The sequence below is a fragment of the Arvicanthis niloticus genome, chromosome 17, assembly GCF_011762505.2.
Source record: "Arvicanthis niloticus isolate mArvNil1 chromosome 17, mArvNil1.pat.X, whole genome shotgun sequence".
In the NCBI taxonomy this organism is placed as follows: domain Eukaryota; kingdom Metazoa; phylum Chordata; class Mammalia; order Rodentia; family Muridae; genus Arvicanthis; species Arvicanthis niloticus.
In genome coordinates this window covers 30,865,426-30,886,299 of record NC_047674.1, presented here as the reverse complement: position 1 = coordinate 30,886,299, position 20,874 = coordinate 30,865,426, and the positions used below count along the sequence as shown (strand labels likewise).

The 20,874-nt window shown below is 45.4% G+C and overlaps 1 protein-coding gene across 8 annotated transcripts in view; it reads left to right on the top strand.

The window, feature by feature from the left end:
• The window catches only part of Vwa3b (von Willebrand factor A domain containing 3B), a 162,031-nt gene that overhangs the window by 53,892 nt on the left and 87,265 nt on the right, over nt 1-20,874 (top strand). For all 8 annotated transcript variants that reach the window (XM_034521629.2, XM_076915058.1, XM_076915056.1 and 5 more), the window contains 2 exons: nt 8,811-9,001; nt 15,845-15,999. In XM_034521629.2, coding sequence (XP_034377520.2) covers nt 8,811-9,001; nt 15,845-15,999 — 346 coding nt within the window. The remainder of the gene's footprint in view (nt 1-8,810; nt 9,002-15,844; nt 16,000-20,874) is intronic.

The window sequence follows — 20,874 nt, the reverse complement described above, 5'->3', positions numbered from 1 at the left end:
TTATCACAGCTATTGCAAGAAAACTAGGTCAACTTCGCCGATGCTTCTATTCTAAGTATCCCAGAGTGAGATGACTCCTTGATTGGAGGAAGGAGAAAGAATTAAGCCTAGGCCTTAGACTTGAAACCCAGTACAGATCTGCCAGAGAGAACAGCATTGGGCAAAGCTATGTGATACCTACAGCCAGCCCACCAGCTGCCAAATAGGCAGCTGGAACTGTGCCTGACTCCTTCTGTCACCCCTACTTCAACCCCAGCTACAGAGCAAGGAGGCTGACTTAGCTCACCATAGAGAAGGACTAGGTACAACTATTACCAGGCCGTTGTACTACCACCTGGTAGAGACTTGTGCCCTCAGGGGACATACTTGAGTTCTGGGTTACATCTCTGCCATCTGTGTGATGGGCTTCAGATACCCAAGACTGTGTGGGTATTCACAGCTATGAGACTCAAAAGTTGCTTAATTTACCATTTGCAAGATGGTTAAGGGATCGCATTCACCAACATTACCCTAACCATGGACCACATAGCATGACCCCAAAATCCCATTTGATGTAGGTAATTGGAAGCACAAGATTTTGTCCCAGAATTGAATGCTCGGCTGGGTAAACCTAATCCTAGGCATATTCCAACAGTCTCCATCCTGGGTCTGGCAGTGTATGGGACCTCTGCAATAGCTGTAGTGCTAGAAGACATGTCCCTGTGGGACACTTGGACCTCTGTCCCAGCTGGCATCGCTTGTGGTAGTTGCAATGGCCATAAATCATGGATTCACCTCATCAGCTGACATCCTGTAGCCACATAGGTCTTGGCTATAGTCTAGTTGTTAGGCTGGTCCTGGCAGGTTGTAACATAGGTTGGTGGCAATGGTGGCCATAGTTGTGACTAAGGAGAGCCATAGCCTGAGACTAATCACTCACTGTGATTTATGTTCAGAGCCAGACAGAGTCCTCCAATGTCTGACCTCAGGCTGGTGACTGTGAAAGAGACATAGTGACCTTTCTAGGTCATAGGGGTGGCCTGTGAGGACAGCTGACCCATTTGTCTTCGTTCCTTCTGAGCAATGCACCTTCAGCATAGTCAAGAAATCTGGCTTGGGTTGCCCTTTGTTGCTGAAGTAGTGACTGCATGCTAACGATGGACTCATCCTTATTTTTATCTGGGTGCCACCCAGTTATGGAATTATGGAAGTGACATTTGACTCCATGTGTCAACTTGCATCTAGCAGGCATGTCCAACCTTTAGACAGTGAGACACAGTGTCGTCATCCACAAGACTCATGTTCAAGAAATACATGATCCATTTACTAAGAAAATCACGCATACACACACACACACACTCTCTCTCTCATTCTTTAAATTTATTTATTTATTTATTTATTTATTTATAAGTGTATGGACATTTTGTGTGCAAGTATGTCTTTGCACTCCATGAATGCCTGGTGCCCAGGGAGGCCAGATGAGAACATTAGGTTCCCCAGGGGCTGGAGTTACAGATGTCTATGAACTACCACATGGGTGCTGGGAACTGAACCTGGGTCCTCTAGAAAAGCAGCCAGTGTTCTCAAGCACTGTGCCATCTCTTCAGTCAGTCTCTCACAGTGTTTTAAGCAGGTCTCTGATCTCGTGTTGGGTTGCATCGTAGCCAGATACAGCATGCCCACTTTTGGCACCTCTATCTAGAACTGCTCTGGAAGTCTGAGCCAGAACAATCAGTGAAGGAAAAACAACAGATATTCAGTCTAGAATCTGGTGAGCTCTAGATTCAGTGAGAGATCCTGTCTCAATAAATAAATAAATAAATAAATAAATAAATGAATAAATAAATGAATAGATAAATAAATAAATAAATAAATAAATAAGTGATAGAAGATACTCAATATTGGCTTCTGGCTTCTACACATGTGTGTGTACACGCACGTACACACGCACAGACAAAGCACATGTTAGACATTCAGAAGTTGAGCTTATCATTAGCACATGCTATTGACGAAGTGACATACGTCACCTGAAGCTACACTGTGACTGGATGCAGTCGTGCGCCATTAGCTGCAAACAACCGCCATGATTACCCAGGGGACAACAAAGGCGATGAAATGAGCTGAATCCAAAACCTCTTAGAAAAAGAAAAAGAAAAGGAAAAAGAAAAAGGACAGAAAACAGGTATAGCCAGCAGGAAACAGCAGGAAGGCAGGCGAGCATAAACCTAGCCACATGCTGCTTAGGTGTCCTGGTTTCCACAAGCTAAGTGTGTAACTGGTTGCTGTGGTCACTCATGCCTCCAGGCAGGGCTACTGATAAAGGGTAGGAGGGAGTGTTGGCTGCTCAGAGGTCCTGGGCACATTCACCGGGGCACTCCCTCTGTAGGATGCAGGAAGGATTCTGAAACAAGAATATGGCTTCCTTCGCCATAGGAGACTAAATAATTTTCCAAACTTGAGGAAGTAGAACTTTTTTTTTTTTTTAACTATGCTACAGCCCACACATGTCAAGGCCTCTTCATTTGGGATCTTCTCCACAACCATCTGTGACCCATTAGAGATACAGAGCCTCAGCATGCGGGTGGTCAGGCTTTCATCATGAACAAGGGGGGCCCCCCGGAGTTTACTCTTGAGCCCAAGATCTGACTCTGAATATCGACTTGTTTCAAAATATCAATTTGGTGTCACAAGGCTAAGGGCTCTTCAAGCTCTTTGGACAAGGTGTGAGGTGTTATTTATTGAACCAGTGGAGAGAGAAGATGGTCATTTTGTGTGTTAAATAACCAACAAGATTTCGTTGTGGTCCTGAGTGGCGTTGAGATGCAGAGAAGTGCAGTCAGAAATATATTAAGGCTGGCTGCCTCAATACTGCTGCTGCGTGCCTCTTTATAAGATGCTATCTGTGCCACAGTTTCTAAACAAGCAGAATAGGAGCAGTCCAGAAAGCTATATTTAAAGATGCAAAGAGAGCTGGAGAGATGGCTCAGTGGTTGAGAGCCATGAAGGCCATGTAACACTGGCGGAAAATTGATTCATAAAGGCCAAGCTGTAGAGGCACAGACCTGTAGTTTCAGCATCTTGAGAGGCTGAAGTGGGAAGACAGCAACTTCAAAATCAACCAGAGCTTCAAACTGAGTTTCCATTGAGCCAGGACCACACAGAAAAAAAACAAAACAAAACAAAACAAAAAAAACCTCTCTGAAAACATAGATGCATAAATTCATGAGATGACCCCAGAGTAAATCTATGTACTTACCGTAGGTTTATTTTATTTTTGACAAGGGTGTCAGGAGATTTCAACATGCATAAAATAACCTCCCAACATGGGAGGGCATGGGAACACGCGCCTCAATGTAAAAGCTAAATTATAATACTTTGGAACAAACCTACACACAAATGCATAATGCCTTAGGCTCAGCATTTTGCTTGTTAGCACTAGGAAGAACAGCAGAGAAAAGATAAAAGGGACCGTGGTGGTTTGAATGAGAGCGGTCCTCACAGGCTCACATGCTTGATCCCCAGCTCTTGGCACTGCTTGAGAAGGATTAGGAGGCATGGCCTTGTTGGAGGAGGCATGGCCTTGTTGGAGGAGGCGTGGCCTGGTTGGAGGATGGTTGTCATTAGGGGTGGGCTTTTGAGATTTCAAAAACCCATGCTAGGAAGCCCAGTTTCGCTTCCCCTCTCTGCCTGCAATTTGCAGCTCTGATGTGAACTCTCAGCTCCTTGTCCAGCACCATACCTACATGCCTGCCCATGCTCTCCCCACCATGATGGTCATGGACTAACCCTTTGAAGCTGTAAGCAAGCTCCATCAAATGCTTTCTTCTATACGCTGCCTTGGTCATGATTCTCTCTTCATAGCAGCAGAACAGAAGCCAAGACCAGGCCCTCAGAAATGCGTGCTGCTTCATGCTTCAGTGGACACTGTGGAAAAAAGGGGAAAATCCAAGAATGGAAGTACTTAGAAACAAGATGGTTGCTAAGACTCTAGACCAGTGGTGCTCAACCTTCCTAATGCTGCAACCCTCTAATACGGTTCCTCATGTTGTGGTGACCCCCAGCCATAAAATTATTTTGTTGCTACTTCAGAGCTGTAATTTTGCTACTGCTATGAATCGTAATGTAAATGTCTGATACACGACATCTGAGGGGGTCACGACTCACAGGTTGAGAATCACGGCTCTAGATGAAGGAAATCAAAGGATAGTTACCGTTTGTAAAGAAATGACTGCTAATCCAGCCTTCATTGCACACTTATGTGAATTTCAGGTCTCACAATTTCCCAAAGTCTGTTTATTCTTTTTTTAAAATTTCTGTCTTCTTAATCTCATGTGTCTACTTTATATCCAAATCCTGAATTGGTCTATAGATCTTGCCACAACCTGGCTTTTTTGTTGTTGTTGTTGTTGTTGCTGGTGGTGGTTTTTTGAAGCAGGGTTTCTTTGTATAGCCTCAGCTGCCCTGGAACTCATTCTGTAGATCTGGCCTTGAGCTCACAGAGTCCCACCTGCTTCTGCCTCCTTGATGCTGGGATTAAAAATGCTACCCCCACCCACTCCCACCTCTGGCTATTTTTAACAGTTTTTTTTTAAGATTTTTTTTTTTTTTTAAATTGTAGGTGTATGGGTATTTTGTGTCTGGACACCATGTGTGCCTGGCCACCATGTGTGCCCAGTACCTCTGGAGGCCAGAAGAGACCATCATATAGTCGTTTGCTGCCATGGTCTCCCTTTGGGGTAATGGTGTCTACCCTTCTGCCCAGCTGGTACCTGTGAGGTGCCAGGCACATGCATTCAGCGCTAGATGCTTTTGTAAGTACACATTAGCAGAATATAGCAGACAAGCACAGAGATGTGTGCAGCTGCTCAAGGTGACTTCTGTCTCATGTCATACTGTTACCGCCTGTCCCCTGGCCTCTGCCCAGAGAAAGCTTCATCCCACCTTCAGAGGAACCACAGGTCTGTTGAGAGGGTCACCCACCTCATCAGTGGGAGGGACTGGAATGTCATAGAGTCGCTGTCCATCTCCCTCCATTCCCAGCTGTCCTCAGTTCTGTCCCCTCCCTCTTCCTTCCCTTCCTCTCTCCCAGAGTGTATTATGCTCTGGTCTGTAGACCATAAGCCCTCCACGATGCCCAGAACAGAAAGGCTCTCAGACAAAATAACTTCTGGTTTCCTAATAGCAGGATTGGGATGGATCCTGTTTGTAGTGAGACCCCCTTGCCCATTTTTAAAAAAGGTTTAAAACAAGGTCATCAGTAATCCCCAACCAAGTTTTTAGGTCCCCCTCAGATTTTTGCCTAAGGAGCTCTCTTTCTGTGTAGCAGCCATGGGTGCTCAGCGGGGGCAAAGCACATGGAGTTCAATTCGAGAATGATCAGATTGATGATGCCCTGTCTGGGAATTGAGTGCATTCATTGACTGACAGTCATTCCCTGAAAAGGCACATGACCTAGCACAGCAGGAATGAGGTGGTAGCCAAGTAGCTTTCAGTGGTTGAGGGTAGAGGGTGCAGTTTTGGGGGGTTGTAAATCCTTGATGGTACCCCTGACAATCTGACTTTGAGGGTAGGTGCCCGAGTGTGTGTGTTGGGGGGGGGGAGTGATGGGCAATCCATACCCAATATCATTTTTATTGCGCCCCTGGTTAAACCATGATGGTTTTCAAAAACATTAGTAAGTATGGCTTTGTGCCTGGAAAATGCTTTGAGACTGATCTGAGAGGCGGAGAGGACCGGGCAAGGGAAATTCTGTGCTTCCCTCCTAGGAACTCCTAAAGCACCTTTAGCAATCTGTAGTGCAGCCGAGGAGGGCCCTGTGATCAGCATCACTGTGAGCTCACAACTTGGCAGTGAAGGAAGGCTCTGAAGGCAAGGACTCAATCACACTCCTAATTAAAATAACCGCAGGAGAACTGAGAAAGGACTCCTTTGTCAGTCAAGCTAGTGAACAGATGCTGCCCCCCTCCTTCCCCTCCTGGGCTAACGAGGCCCAGTCACTAATTGGTGTAATTAGCAGTGAATGAACATGAAAACTGCTTCACTCTCCCCTCACCTCTCCAGCTTTGATGCGGCTGAGTTCTCTGCCTTGAATGTTTGGCTGCCACCGATGCCCTCGTTGAAGCTGAGGTTGGAAGGGGTCTTCAACCCCTTTCAGACAGTAATTGGGAGTCTGACTCCCGCCCAGAAGCAGAAGCTGCTTCACGCTCCATCCTGCATGAACCTGGAGGGTGAAGGTTTGTCTCTGCTCTTTAAACACCCTTGCTAGGGCTGGTTTTGATGACTTCCAGAAGGTTCTTTTTGTCATATATTTGGACTTATGCTTGATGCAGGGTCTTCATCTTTTTTTCTAAGAAGGTAGCCGCCAAAACAGAGTAAAAGGATGTATGTTGCCATGGAAATCATTAAATGAGAAATTTGTTTCCCATCTCACTGGTCGAACACGGAAAAGGAAGGAAAGGAACCAGCTTCATAAACAGGAACAAAGAGGTGTCCAAGACACAAAGATTAATTAAGGACTGGAGAAATCATAGGAAAGTTTCTCCAAGGAGGCTGATCTCCCCATAAAACCCAGCTACATTTTCCTTTAGTGGCTTGCAGTGGTGCCAGAGCTCTCTAGAGAAGTCCAAGGGGCTGGATGTTCTGGGAGGTATCTGACTTGAATTCCTTGAGAAAGGTAGGACTACACTGTGGTTTGTGTGGAAGCCACCTGCTGGCACTCAGGGATTTTACTCAGCGGGGCTTTGGGTGCAATATTGGCTTAAAATTTGGAGTGAGTTCTTTCAAGGTATTGTGAAGACATGCCCATCTGACCTGCTCCTGGACAGCTTCTTTACATATCACTGAGAACTGACTGGCTGCAAGCAGTTTTATTTCCCCGGATCCTTTTCTAATTATATGGCCCCTTAAATATGACAAGCCTGATAGAAATTTAATCTTCCATTTAAAGATTTATTTTTTAAGTATTCTTTTTTAATTTTAATTTTTTAATTTTATGTATGTGAGTAAACTGTAGTTGTCTTCAGGCACACCAGAAGAGGGCATCAGATCCCATTACTGTTATTGTGAGTCACCATGTGGTTGCTGGGAATTGAACTTAGGACCTCTGGAAGAGCAGTCAGTGCTCTTAACTGCTGAGCCATCTCTCTATCCCTTAAAGTTTATTTCTATTTATTTTTTAAAATAAAGGTGTGTGTGTCTGTGTGTGTGTGGTGTATACGTGTACATGTGAGTGTAGGTGCCCTTAGAGGCTAGAAGAGGGCATTGGATTTCTTGGAGCTGGAATTACAGGCGGGTGTGACCTGCCTAGTGTAGGTGCTTAGAACCAGATTTGGGTCCTCTGCAAGAGCAGCACATGCCATTAACCACTGGGCCATCTCTGTAACCCTGGAGTGGCTAGCTTTTGTCAACTGGTTACAAACTGCAGTCACCTGGAAAAGGGGAATCTCAAATAGGGAATTGCGGCCACCAGCTCTGCCTGCAGGCAAGTCTGTGGAACATTTTCTCAATTAAGGATTGATGTGGGACCGTCTAGCCCACTGTGGGCGGTCCCATCCCTGAGAGGATGGTCCTAGGTTGTCTAAGAAAGGTAGCAAGGTGAGGTGAGTGTGCCTTGGACACAACATTCCTCCATGGCTTCTGCTTCAGTTCCTGCCTTGAGTTCCTGGTGTGGCTTCTCCAGATGATGGACTGGAAACAGTAAGCTGACAGACGCCCTTCCAAATAGTTCAGTGTTTTGTCCCAACAACAGAAAGAAGAGTGGGACAAGCCCAGGGGCTACCTTTAACAGTCAATATCTTGTAGTCTCAGGCTCTGAGGGCTGAACCAGCCATGGGTCAAACATACTTAAGGGAAAAAAAAAAAAAAAAAAAAAAAAAAAGCAACGGCCCCGGAAGTGTGCAGGTTTGTTTGCCATTATTCCTGGAACAGTACAGTATAGCAACTGTGTGTAAGCATTGCTTGCGTCGAGTGTTACACGTGATGTAGAGGTGATTTGAAGTGTACAGGAACATGTATGTAGGCTTTGTGCTAACACTACATTATCACAAGGAATTTGAGTAGCATCTGATTGAGGCCCGCACAGTGGATCCCTGATCCAATCCTTCCTAGATACTGGATCAAAATGGGTGCAAAATTTTGATCTCCATCTCAGACCTCCTGACTCTCGTGCGTGTTGCTGGAGAGTTCAGAAGCCACTGATACTGAAAACTTGCCTATGGAAAGCCCCAATGCCACACTGGGGAGCGAAAATCTACCACATACACTTTCAGGTGCACTCTCAAAACATGTCTACATCATATCACTAATTTTATGTGAGTTATGCCTAAGTCGTAAACTGGGTCTGTAGAAACTCAGGCATCAGGAGTCCCACTAGGTAACAGTGTGTCAAAAGAGAAGTTTCCTGTTTTCCCACACCAAATAGAATGAATGCATTATTTCAATGGCCTGGCAGCATAGAATAAACTTCCAGCAAATATAAAATCAGATTCTTCACCAAGGTCAAGAGGATACTGTCTTCCCTCTGCCGGTAATGATATTTGCTTGAGCTCAGAGTGGTAAAATGGTTGAATTACATTTGAGCCACTTGCCTAAGATAGTAGATGGCACAGCCAGGACTTGAACCCAGAGCTTCTGACCCTGTATGCAACGCCTTCCTGACACATGGCTTTAGTCTCTCAGCCAGAGCCAACTGAGCATGAGAAAAGTAAGAGCCCTGCTGTAGCTCATTTCCTGAAGGGAAATGCAGACTCCGTTGCCTAGCAGCGGGAATGGTCCAGATTGGTAAATATGAGGTTGGGGGTGTTGGAGGAACTGCTCATGAACTATGATTCCAGAACCAACGCCTGCTGAGAGTAAGGAACGTGCAGAAGACACCTGGGACTCCCAGAAGTGGCTCCAGAAGTATGGGTTGAAAGCTCAGAAGCTGACCTTTTACGATGTCCTCGCCGAATGCTCCTTCCGCCATGCCGATGGAGTCGTGGATATAAAAGCCAAACCAGAAAATGAATCTGTGCAGACCAGTGCGGTAGGTGAAAGGTGATGGGGCTGTGGGCCTTCCCTTGATGTTTGAGGCAGATAGTGAGGCCTCCCTTAGATCAGAAGCCAAGGGCAGGCCACATTGAAAGATGGCAGGCGGGGGATTCAGCTAGGGTTTCCATGACAAAGATGTTCTTTTGCTTCCTGACTTCTCTTCGTAGTACCCATGGGAGTAGTGAGAGCCAGGGCATGGGTCTACATGTCTTAGTCTGTTCTGAGTGGGTCTAACAGAATCCTTGATGGTAGGTGCTTCATGAAGAAAAGCTTATATTTAGCTCATACTTTTGAAGGTCTAATATCAGGGAGGTACCATCTTTTTGGCCTCTGATACAGCCCCCCCCCCTCCCCCGAGCTCCTAGCTGTGCCACATAAAAGCAGAAATAGAAACAGCCATGAACAGAAGGGGACCAGATGTGTTAGTGACTTCATTGTACAGCAGCCTGTGCTAGTGAGTGCCCACACTGTAAGACCAGCATTACTGCCTGTCACTGGCAGTCCCCCATGATCTTCCACTAGACCCTGCTTCTTAGAGCTTTCATGCCACTCAGCACTGCCACCCTGGGGACCTACCACAGACACTTTTGGAAAACCACTCAAATTTCCAAGCTATAAGGACAGTTAGAAGTATATTATACCTAAGCCACCAGCTGGACCAATAGAAATTCAAACCTTGTAAGTGCCTGGGTTGTTCGCTGTTATGTCAGAGGAGAGACTCTTTGTCTGCCTGTATTGAAAAGAAAGGAGAAACCGCTGGTGGTTGTATAAAGAGACGGGCATCTGTATGGTCCTCTTGAATTTGCAGTATCTTAAAGATGCAGTACTCCAGTGGGCACCTGCCAAAATACAGTGGATTTCCAGTAAACATAAAATCAGACTCTCCAAAGAGTCATGGTACCAGACAAGTATGTTTCAAGCTCTGAGAGATGTAATTCCATTGCACCAAATGGTGTCCACTAGGATGCTTCTCACAGTGCCTGACTCTGGCTCCCAAGGGCCAAATTACTCTCAGTGTCAGTGGTTTCTAAACTTTCACATCATGTGTTTGAATCATCAGATCTGAGGCGGGACCAGGGTTTTACATCATGTATGTCCCATCTGTGGCCATTCTGTATTGCTACAGCAAAATATCTGAGGTCAGGGAATTTATAAAGAAAAGATGTCTATTTAGCGCACACTTCTAGAGGACAAAGAGTCTGGTCTAGCATCTGCTAAGTTTCCGGTGCAAACATCGTGTCATATTAACTCACAGAAAAGAAGGGAAGTAGGCACTGGTAGGAAGAATACATAGATGAGAGGGAAGGGGTGGGAAAAAGGGGGAGGGTAGGTATGGCAGCAAGGGGGGATAGGTGTGATAGCAAGGGGGGATAAGTGTGGCAGCAATGGTGGATGGTGGTTTTTCAAGTTGACAGGATTTAGAATCACCCAGCAGAAAAACCTTTGGGCATACCAATGAGGGAGTTTCTAGATTGGGTTAAGTGAGGTGGGAAAATCTACCCTACCTGTGAACAAAGCCATCTGGAACGTGGGCATCACCAGTCCGTGGACTGAGGTTCTAGGCTGAATAAACAGGAGAAGGTGAACTGAACACCAGCATCCATCTCTCGCTGCTCCCTGGCTCCTGATGCCTCATGCTCCTGCTTGCACGGGCTCCCCACCATGGTGGACCACAGCCTCATGCTGTGGGCCAAAATAAACCCACCGGTCCTTAACATGGGTTTGTCAAGCATCTGTGACAGCAACAAGAATAACCCAGGCAGGGAGGCTGACCTGCTTTGCAGCAGTCCACTCTTAAGGTAACCAATCTAATTCTGAGCCACCTAACACTCCTACAGAAACAGCTAATCACCGTTTAAAGGCACTGCCGCCTGGTATGGCCATGTTGGGGACTAAGGCTCAACATGGCTGGGACAAATGACTTTCAAACCATTGCAAACACCCAGGAGAGGATGAAGGTGGTGAACCAATGGCTGACTATACAGTGAGAAACAATCATCTATATGTATAAAGCAGGGACTGTTGATAAGCAGAGAGACTTAGCACTGTCACAGTCTGAAGCAGAAAAATCAATGTGTGTGTGTGTGTATGAGTGTGTACATGTGCTTGTTGTATGTATGTGTGTATGAACATGTGTGTGCACATGCGCTTATGTATATTTATGTGTATATGTTTCCATGTGTATATGGGTGTATGTTTGCATGTGTATGTATGTATATATGTATGTTTGTGTGTATGTATGTGTGTATATTTGTATGTATGTATGTGTGTATGTTTGTGTGTATGTATGTGTATATATTTGTGTGTATGTATATTGTATGTATGTGTGTATGTGTGTATGTTTGTGTGTATGTATGTGTGTATGTATGTGTGTATGTTTGTGTGTATGTATGTGTGTATGTTTGTGTGTATGTATGTGTGTATGTTTGTGTGTATGTATGTGTGTATGTTTGTGTGCATGTATGTGTGTGTGTGTATGTGTGTGTATATGCCAAGGATCAGCCTTGGTTTGGAGAGAGGTTCTGAGACAAGGGATGTTTGAGAGTGGCGAAACAAAGGACTGGAAGTCCAATTGTGGGTTACAAGCTGACAGACTGTGTTCTGCTCAAGAGAGCTTTCTAGATTGCTCTATGTTCTGCTTTTTCTGGAGATCTCCAGACAGCATTCTGCTCCAAACAGCTTTTTTTTTTTTTTTTTTTTTTAATTCTAACATCTCTGGATGGCTCACCTCTAGCAGATCAAAAACCCAGTCTTTTATTTATATATCAACTTAGTCATTACCCTACCCCCAAATTAACATTTCTACCAGGCCTGGCCCAGGACCTAAGCTCCCTCTGTTGCAGGCTGACCTTGAACCCGGGAGTCTGCCTACCTTCTTATCTGCCTGTCTTTGTATCTTTCTGACAAGCTGCCTCATAGTGCAGCTGCCTCTCTGCTCCTTTATATCTGTGAAGCTACTTATATAATTCATGTTACATCCTTATATTTTGCATAATTGAGAAATTATATGTTTTCGAACTCATGCTTCTGTTGTTCTTTCCCATAGCCTTAAGGGCTGTCCTGGAGGTCACAACACTGCTGAGACATTAGACATACGCTGAACTCCCAGACTTGTGCTGTCTCTGATTATCATGAAGTCATTAACCTTGACAGACAGGACAGTCCCTGAAGGAGGAACATGAAAATATGTATACTATTGTACAAACAAGTCTTACACCCACAGCAACCATCAACACTCATGGAGGCCCACACCCTGCTGGCTCTGTTCCAGGGACAGGAACCCTTATCATACTGTCCCTTACGTGGCCAAGCCGGACTCAGCATGTATGTGTGTGCATGTATATGTGTGTTTATGTATTTGTGTGTGTATGTATATGTGTGTACATGTCTGTGTGCACGAGTATGTATGTGTACTTGTGCATGTGTATACACATGTGTGTTGGAAACTGAGGATGTGAGAGGGTCAAGGTCCTGCTCAAATACTGAGTCACTTGATAGATCCTAAAAGGTTGTGATGGAGGGTCAAGGCCTTTACTGAGAGGTTTGTAGATCCAACTGAGGGGACCCTCCACTCTCTGATTGGCACCACAATGGCTGCCACCCAGCTGAGGGGACCCTCCACTCTCTGATTGGCACCACAATGGCTGCCACCCAGCTCTTTGCCCTCCCCCCAGTTGGGCTCTTTTCTTCTAGCTGTTCAGCTGTTGTGCTTTTACCTCCGTACTCCTGTGTGTTTACAACGGACTGCTGCAGGAGGAAAACACATAAATTGAATGAGAAGAATGCAGCACTGATGAAAAGCTCGCTGCCTGCCCTTGGAGGCAGGAGCAATTACTGCAGCTTGGACTTCCCCTTCCCAGCATGGCCTCTGGCTTTGCAGATATCATTCTGCCATGTTCAGGAGGTCATACACGACTAAGTTTTCATTTAGAAAACACTCAGCCCTGAGTATTTAAAAGTATCAGTCCTTGCTGATTTTGACACAGCCCGCTGTGAGCTTCTGGCAAATATGGCAGGAACGGGGGCGGGGGGGGGGGGCGGGGAATTAGCTCATGTTTCTTATGCTATTGAATAATAATGTGGTGAAGGTTGAGAATGATCCTGTCTTACTATTTCCTTTCATAGATAGTAGGGAAGGGGACTTAGTGCCATCATATTTTCAGACCATAGGTCTCAACTTGGGTTTACTCCTGAGGTTATGACATGTGTATAGTAAGGAGACATTGTGGCTATAAAATGGATAGATTCTTTAAGGTTCCCTGTCAGCCGGAGTTGGATTCCCTATATGACTCTCTATAACAATACTGGTTCTGGTATGGTATAGTCCTGCCCATCTGAGAAATCAACAACTAAGACGATCTTGGTGTGGAGGGTTTCCAGGATGGATGGAGAGGTAGGAATCATTTTGCCACCTGCAGCAACCTTCTTCATGTCTTTAAACCAGGTGTCGTCAGGTACAACTCGGGAAATGGCCGTCTCTGAGCAGAGCCTCACAGTTAGGCGATTGCCCAGCAGATGTGGTCTTTTCTCTGCTGCAGACACTGACGACACAAGTAGAGAATCTGCACAGTGCTTTGTGCTCCACACCACCAAGGCACCTTGGCTGTTGGTGTTCCCCGGCAGGGAATGGAGTTGCTGGGTAGGGAATTCTTTCACGGCAGATGGAGGCCAGTGTGAACGGGATCCTCCAGGCTGCCATGTTGCTCTATCTTCGGCCATGCTGCCTGACAGCCTGCCTCCACACAGCTTTCTGGCTTGCTGTTGCTGTACGTGGCTGTACCTCAGTCTCTTAGAGAAATGACATCATGCTGTCTGAGAGATAGGCAGGAATGAAGCTTTTGTGTGTCATCCCCAGGGATATATAAGGCTGAGATGGAGAGAGAAGACACCCAGGGTAGAGGACAGCTCCCTTCGCACCTCCCTCCCCCAGGAGCATATTGCTGATCAACCCTGTCCTTACCACAGACACACCCTGGTTCTTGTTCCTATGTGACCCCAGAATTTTTGTCCTCTCTAGCAGGCGCTGGTCTTTCTCTTGGACCCACTGGCCCGATGTGGGTGGCGGCCTTTTCTCCTCTGATGCTTCCTGACTCACTGCCTCAAGGCTGCCACCCACCTCCTTGGACTGTGCTGGGCCCAGCTCACCTGCTCCAGTTCTTGAGTTTCTCCCTTGCCGCCACTGACTCCAGCCCCCGTTTTTCATTCTCTGGGATGTCAGTGCCATGTGGGTGACCCTTACAACATACTTTCATTTCTTTATCCCCTCTCCTGATGGGGTCCTCCTCCACTCCTCTCCATGCCATGGTTATTATGCCCTTGGAGAACTGCAGGCATAGCCTGTGCAATCAGTTCTAACCATGCCTCTTAGGTTACTTTTCTAGGGCATTTCTTCTGTGGCTTGACACCCCTGATGTCAGCCTCCCTGGGCTCTGCTGGTTATTATTCCTGTCATGTTTCCTCTGTGCGTGGCCCTCACACAGATCCTCAGACCTTTACCCCATCTTAGATCATTTCCTGTATCCAGCACAATTCCCAAGCTATTTAAATCCAAGTTTGTGTCATGTCTTGTGGATGGCAGTTGACCATGCTAGAACAATCAGGAGGCAAACACTCAGTTGTTCTGCTCAGTTTCGCTTTGGATGAATGCCCCTGCCCCAGGAAGAATTGACCTTGCTTCTGTCTGTCACCCCTCCCCCAGCCAGCATGCAATCACAGATAGGCTGCTGTGCCCCACTATTTACACGAGCACCGACGATCTGAACTCAGCTCTCCGTGCTCATGTGCCTGAGCAGCTGAGCCATCTCCCCGGGTACCGTGTGATATCTGCTAATACACATGTGTTTGATAGATTTTTCCGACTGTTCGCGGACTCCATCGGAGCAACCGCTTGCTGCTGTTTCTTTGCCTCTGCCTGCGCTTCATCTGCTTCACTCTTCTAGTGAATATGACACATTCTCTTTCTCCAGTTCTGTTCTCATGAGCTCTAGAATCTACCCCAACCACGCAGAGTCACCACTGCTCCATGAAAACTGGGATATATGAATCTTTAAATTCAGAGATCAGTTCTAATTCTCTAACCCCTTTCTCCCCAAAGCCCAAGCCCTGGAATTCCCCACAGAACAGGCTCATCCATATCCTAGTACAAAATCTCCATGTTGTTAGGCAGCCGTGAACCATAGAGAAAGATTCCACCAACATGACTGCTGTCACATTGTGAAGTACAGACAAAGGGGTTCATTGACCCCAAACTCTTATCTCTGGAGTATAGACTTGAGCTGTAGGCTCAAACAGAGGAAGAGCTGGGGCAAAAGGGAAAGCATACCTCAGCTGTCGAGCAAGCTGGACCTGGTTACTCTTGTCTCTGTTCTGGTTCTGTGAGGTTTGAATTGTTACAGTGAGAAGATTACTGCCTGGGGGCAAGAGGCAGCTCAATATGGGGTCACATGGCTTTGAGGCCCTGTGGTTCCTGGAATCCAGAGTAATTACAGGTTTACTGGACACCTTCAGGTGCCCTTTTGGATGGTTTTGGTGGGATCTGGACAGGACTTTGCACAGTAAGATCTTTCAATTGCTCTTATCTTGATCCTTGAAGGGAGACTGAATGTTAGGCATCATTAGGTCATACTTAGGCTCTGATCTGGAGATCAGCATGCTTATGTGCTGACTTATCAGGTGATGGACTCAGAAGAGAGAGACAGAAAATGGAGGCAGAGATGTCCAGATTTTATTCTGTGTTTAGTTATTTTATGAGCCCAAGTAAGGAGTCATTTTTGTCTGGTTTTAGCAAAAGGAGTTTCTAAGAACCTACTATAGCCACCCAATCTTGTCCTTTCCTTAGGACACCAATAAGAAGACAATCCATGCCAAATACTGCAGCAGATTCATTCATATCCCCTGGAAGGATGGGAGCTTGGTCCACGTCAACATCACCAAGGAGAACTGCAAGCAGTACAGGGAGAGAGTCCACACAGCCCTGGCCAAGATCCAAAGGAGGTTGGTATAGTTTTATGTGGTCACTAGTGATCTAGTCACTCGTGAAATTCAGGCCCGTGACTTAGACAAAGCTCAGCTGAGTGAAGTGGCCAGTAGACACAGTTAAGTCAAAACTTCCGTCTATAATTATTGACAACGTTGTCAACAACAAAGGGAGATACTAGCATTCAGGTTTCACCAGAAACGGAAGAGGAACATGTTATTGTGTGTGCACAGTACGGGTACACATGTACATGTATGTATGTGGAAGGGAGACGGCAACGGAGGTTGATAGCCAGTGTCTTCCTCAGTTGCTCACCATCTTAATTTTTGAGAGAGTTTCTCACTGAACATTGATCTTCTTGATTAGTTAGGCTGGCTGACCAATATGCTCCAGAGGGCTATCTGTCTATCTCCCAGGACTAGGGCTGTCGACATGCCACACACTATACCTGGCTTTTCTGTGAGTGCTAGGATTCTGAGCTAAGATCTTCATGCCTTTGTGGCAGGCACTTTGTCTATATTGCAGGCTATTGCATCTACAGTCTCTCTTATGCAACTGTTTCATCTAAGGGAAAGTCTTACATACTGGGACATAATCAGATACTGTACGTATTTTGGAAAACAGTTAAAGCGCTTCTTATCTGTCTTTATCCCGATGTGCTCTTACAATCTGCCCATGCCCATGAGTCTGCTATGCAGGTATGATGACCTCAGGGTTGACTTCATGTGGAAGATTTAAATTAACACCCTCAGGTTCCACATGTCAGGGGACAGTTTTAGACAGTGGGGACTGAATTCACTTAGGCACATTTGTCTCTGAAGTCACAGAGTACTGGACAAATAAGAAATTAAAAATGTGATGGAAATCCCGGCTCTCCCACTTGCTGTTTGGCCCCCGGGCACCTTAGTTAATGACATTTTGCATCTGTTTCCTTGATTATAAAGTAGGGATAGTGACAGCATTTATAAATTTGCTCTGTGGATTATGCCAGATGCTGAATCTAAGGTTTAAGCCAGTGGCAGCCCTGCCATGGCCGTTTGAAAATGAACTCTCTTTCTACACCACTCCTGCCGTTTTTATTACAAAACCAGATGTAGCAGATACCCAACTGCCCAGTATTTATGCCCAGAGCCCCAGCATCTCAAAAGCCACATGGTGATAGGTTACTCACAGCAAGCTGTCCCTGTGTCTAGAGCCCCCTCCGCTATGGTTTCAAAGATGACTCTCTCGTTTGCGTTTTCAGTCTTGTGGGGGACATGGTATGCTCCAGCCTCTGGGTTTCTTTGTCCTTGCTGACCAGCATCATGAGTGAGCAGGATCTCTCTTCATTTTCTGTTTTCTGCAGTACAATGTGAGAATTAGCATCATCTCTATCTTGTATGTTTGGCAGAAATAACCATTAACACCACCAAAGCCTGCGGAAAGATTTTGTGGCCCAGAACGTGGAAAGCATTGAACGCCACTTACCCTGGTTTGTTGGAAGTATTGTACAAATTTTCCACCAATTTTCTCTTCAGTTGTTCTACAAGTCATTGAGAACATTTTCGTGTGGTTCTTCCAGGCCTGACAGCTTTTCCCTTACTACTCTAAAGCTCTGTTAGTTGGTGCACACTCAATGTGGACTGTCAGTGTTCTCCTGGTGGATCAGCTCCTTTGTAATGTGAACACTTCAGCCCTGTTGACATTCCCGGTTAGGAAGTGTCCGCAGTCTGGTGTCTGAGTAGTCACTCCACCTTAATGCCCACGCTCACTTTTTTCCTTGGCTGATCTCTTCCTGTTCTTTTCTCTCTGCCCGTCTCTGGCTTGTAATTAACTGGGCTTCTTGAAGACACAGTGCTCGTGGTGTTCCGATGATTTGCATTCACTAAGTTGCTTAGATTTAAATTTGGGATCTTGTAACTTTTTTTTTTTTTTTTTTTTTTTGTCTGTTCTGTCTGCTGTTGGGAGCCGACTTGTAGCAGAAAGCGGCAATCAGCTTTGCAACCATCTTGATTGAGCCGTATACCCTGACATGAGACTTGGTTTTTCAACAGCTTACAACAGCTGAGCACACTCTGATAAATATCTTGTTTATCCCATATATTTTGTTTTGCTGTTTAGTGCCCCCAGCTGCAAGGTACACTTGGTATCCTCGCCTGCAAGGCACGTGACAAAGTGTATAAATACCCCGGACTTCCCTTCAGAGAGGGAGTGAGACAAATACAAGAAACTGGACTTGATCACACACCCTGTCTTGTCTCCATTCTTCAAATATCTTGCTAGACCCTGACCCACAGACGGAAACAACAAAACAGGCCGAGACATTTTGGCCCCCAAGCGTGAGACAAAATGGTCTACAACACAATAACTCCAAAGCATGGGTCAGAGTGGACCACAACACAACAATCTGCTTTTTGTTGTTGTTGTTTCTCGAGATAGGGTTTCTCTGTGTAGTCCTGGCTGTGTCCTGGAACTCACTCTGTAGACCAGGCTGGCCTCGAACTCAGAAATCCACCTGCCTCTGCCTCCCAAGTGCTGGGATTAAAGGCATGTGCCACCATTGCCAGGCTTTTCTTCACTTTTAAACTGTGGCATCAGATTTCCTCTTTATGACTTTTTTCCCTCCATTGTTGTCTTATTAACCTTACCTTAGCGTCTTGTCTTGACGTGCGTGACAGCTTGGCGTTTATACTACACATTAACCTCTCAGTCTGCCTTCAAACAAGACTACACTGCCTTGCGTATAAGAATATCACTGAGTCCACCCCCACTCCCCTTCCAGTTACCCTGCACTTTAGGTGTGCAGCTCCTATGAACGCAATAATGCAGTGCAAACAGTCTAATGCCCTAATGTAACGACAAAGAATTAGAATAAATACAAGTTGTATTTGCTCACACCCCTCTCTACCCCTTTACAGAAACCTGTGTTTCTACAGGGCATTCTTTCATTTCTACCTGAAAAGCTTTCTTAGTATCTGTTGTGGTTCACGTAGTCAGCAATGAATTGTATCAGCACAGTTGGAGTGGAAACCCCTTTAGTTTACTTCTTTTTTCTTTCTTTCTTTCTTTCTTTTTTTTTTTTAAAGATCATTTTTACTAAGTCTAGAATTCTAGTTTGAAAATTTTATCAGTTGTTTCTTTTAAAAAATCTTCAGTGTGTTCTGGCCTGTATGATTTATGATTTAAAAAGGGGGGAAGGGAAACCTTTATTCTTAGACTTGTTTCTCTGAAAGCACTGTGAGTTTTTCTGCCTCTAGCTGCTTTTAATCACTGGATTTCATCAAATTCATGATGTTGTAGTTTGCTATGGTCTCTCTCTCTCTCTCTCTCTCTCTCTCTCTCTCTCTCTCTCTCTCTCTCCTCTCTCTCTTTTCTCTCTCTTCTCTTACTCTCTCCCCTCTGTCCTCTCTCTAGCCTCTTCTCTCTCTCCTTTTCCTCTCTCTTCTCTCTCTCCCCCTCTCTCCCCCTCCCCTCCTTTCCCTTCCCCTCCCCTTCCTTCCTCTCCTCTTTTCTTCTCTCTGGGTTCTTTGACCTCCTTGGATTTGTAGGTCCACTGTTTCCATCAAAATAGAAACATTTTTAAATGTTGTTTCTATTTCTCCCTTTCCTGTTCATTATCCAGTTGAGTCCAATTACAGACATACTTGTGTGTTACAAAACTGTGTCTAATTTTCTGTTTCACTTTGAATTGTTTCTTAATGCTGTGCCTTCAAACAGTTCCCTAACATCCCCTCTGCTCACTGTTGACGCTGTATAATTCCCTTCTCACTTCATATGCGTTCCTCTAGGAGTTCCATTAAGGAGCTTTTGAAATTTATTATTTATTATCATTTGTATTTATCCTTGAGAATTGTATACATATATGTAATAAAATAGAATTATGTCTAGCCCCCATTTCCTTCCTCCAACCCACCTGTAACCCCTAACACATCCCAATTTTATGTCTTTTATTTTTTTTTAAATAACTACTAAGTCTATTTAACACTGATCGTATGTGAATGGGTATGGGGCCCTCCACCAGAGCATGAGAAACCTATCAGTGAGTACATACTCCAGAAAGAATGACTCCCTCCATCCCCAGCAGCTACCAGCTGCCCAGAGTTCCTCAGTAAGGACTGGGGCCTGGAGGGCAGCTCCCCATCTATGCTGGGCTTTTGACTGACTTGGTTGTGCAGGTCTTGTACAGGTGACCACCATCGTTTGAGTCCATGAGTGCAGCATCCACATCATGTCCGGGACCCAGCACTTCACGGGCTCTTCTCCATTTTGTCTCTTACATTCTGTCTGCTTCCTCTTCTGCAAAGTTTAGGGTCAATTTTATGTCCTCCATTTCTCTTCTGCTTCTGTTCCTGGACTGTGAAATACATTTATAATGACCACATAACACCCTTTGCTTTTCTGCTAATTCTAATATTAGAATCTGTTGCTCTATTTCTGTCAACCAGATTTCCCACTAAACACGGATGGTTTCCTGTTCCTGGCATGCCTGTGACTTATATTCAATTTTTTTTTCTATTGTTTTCTGGAGTCTAGGCATTTTGAATTTTACATTGTTGGGTGTTAGACTCTGTATTTTTATGTGTTTTCTGATGGTGTTAAGTTGCTTAGAGCCCATTTGAGTCTAAGTTGTGGTTTTAAGTCACGCGAGCTTATATCCACAGTGGCCTTTATCGTAGAGCTGATTTGGTTCTACTGGTGAGGTGACTCCCCAGTGAGGATTCCACTTGACACTTTGCTCTGACGGCTGAGAAAGTGAACTGCCATTCTCAGGTGTGTGAGCTCCGGCGAGCTCTCTTTGGATGATTTTTGTTTTCTCCTTGGCTTTTGCAATTTCTTCACATGCATGTCCTGATCACTATTTGGTCCAAATCTGTAGCATACACTGCAGATATGTGCAGTGTGTAGAGTATGGC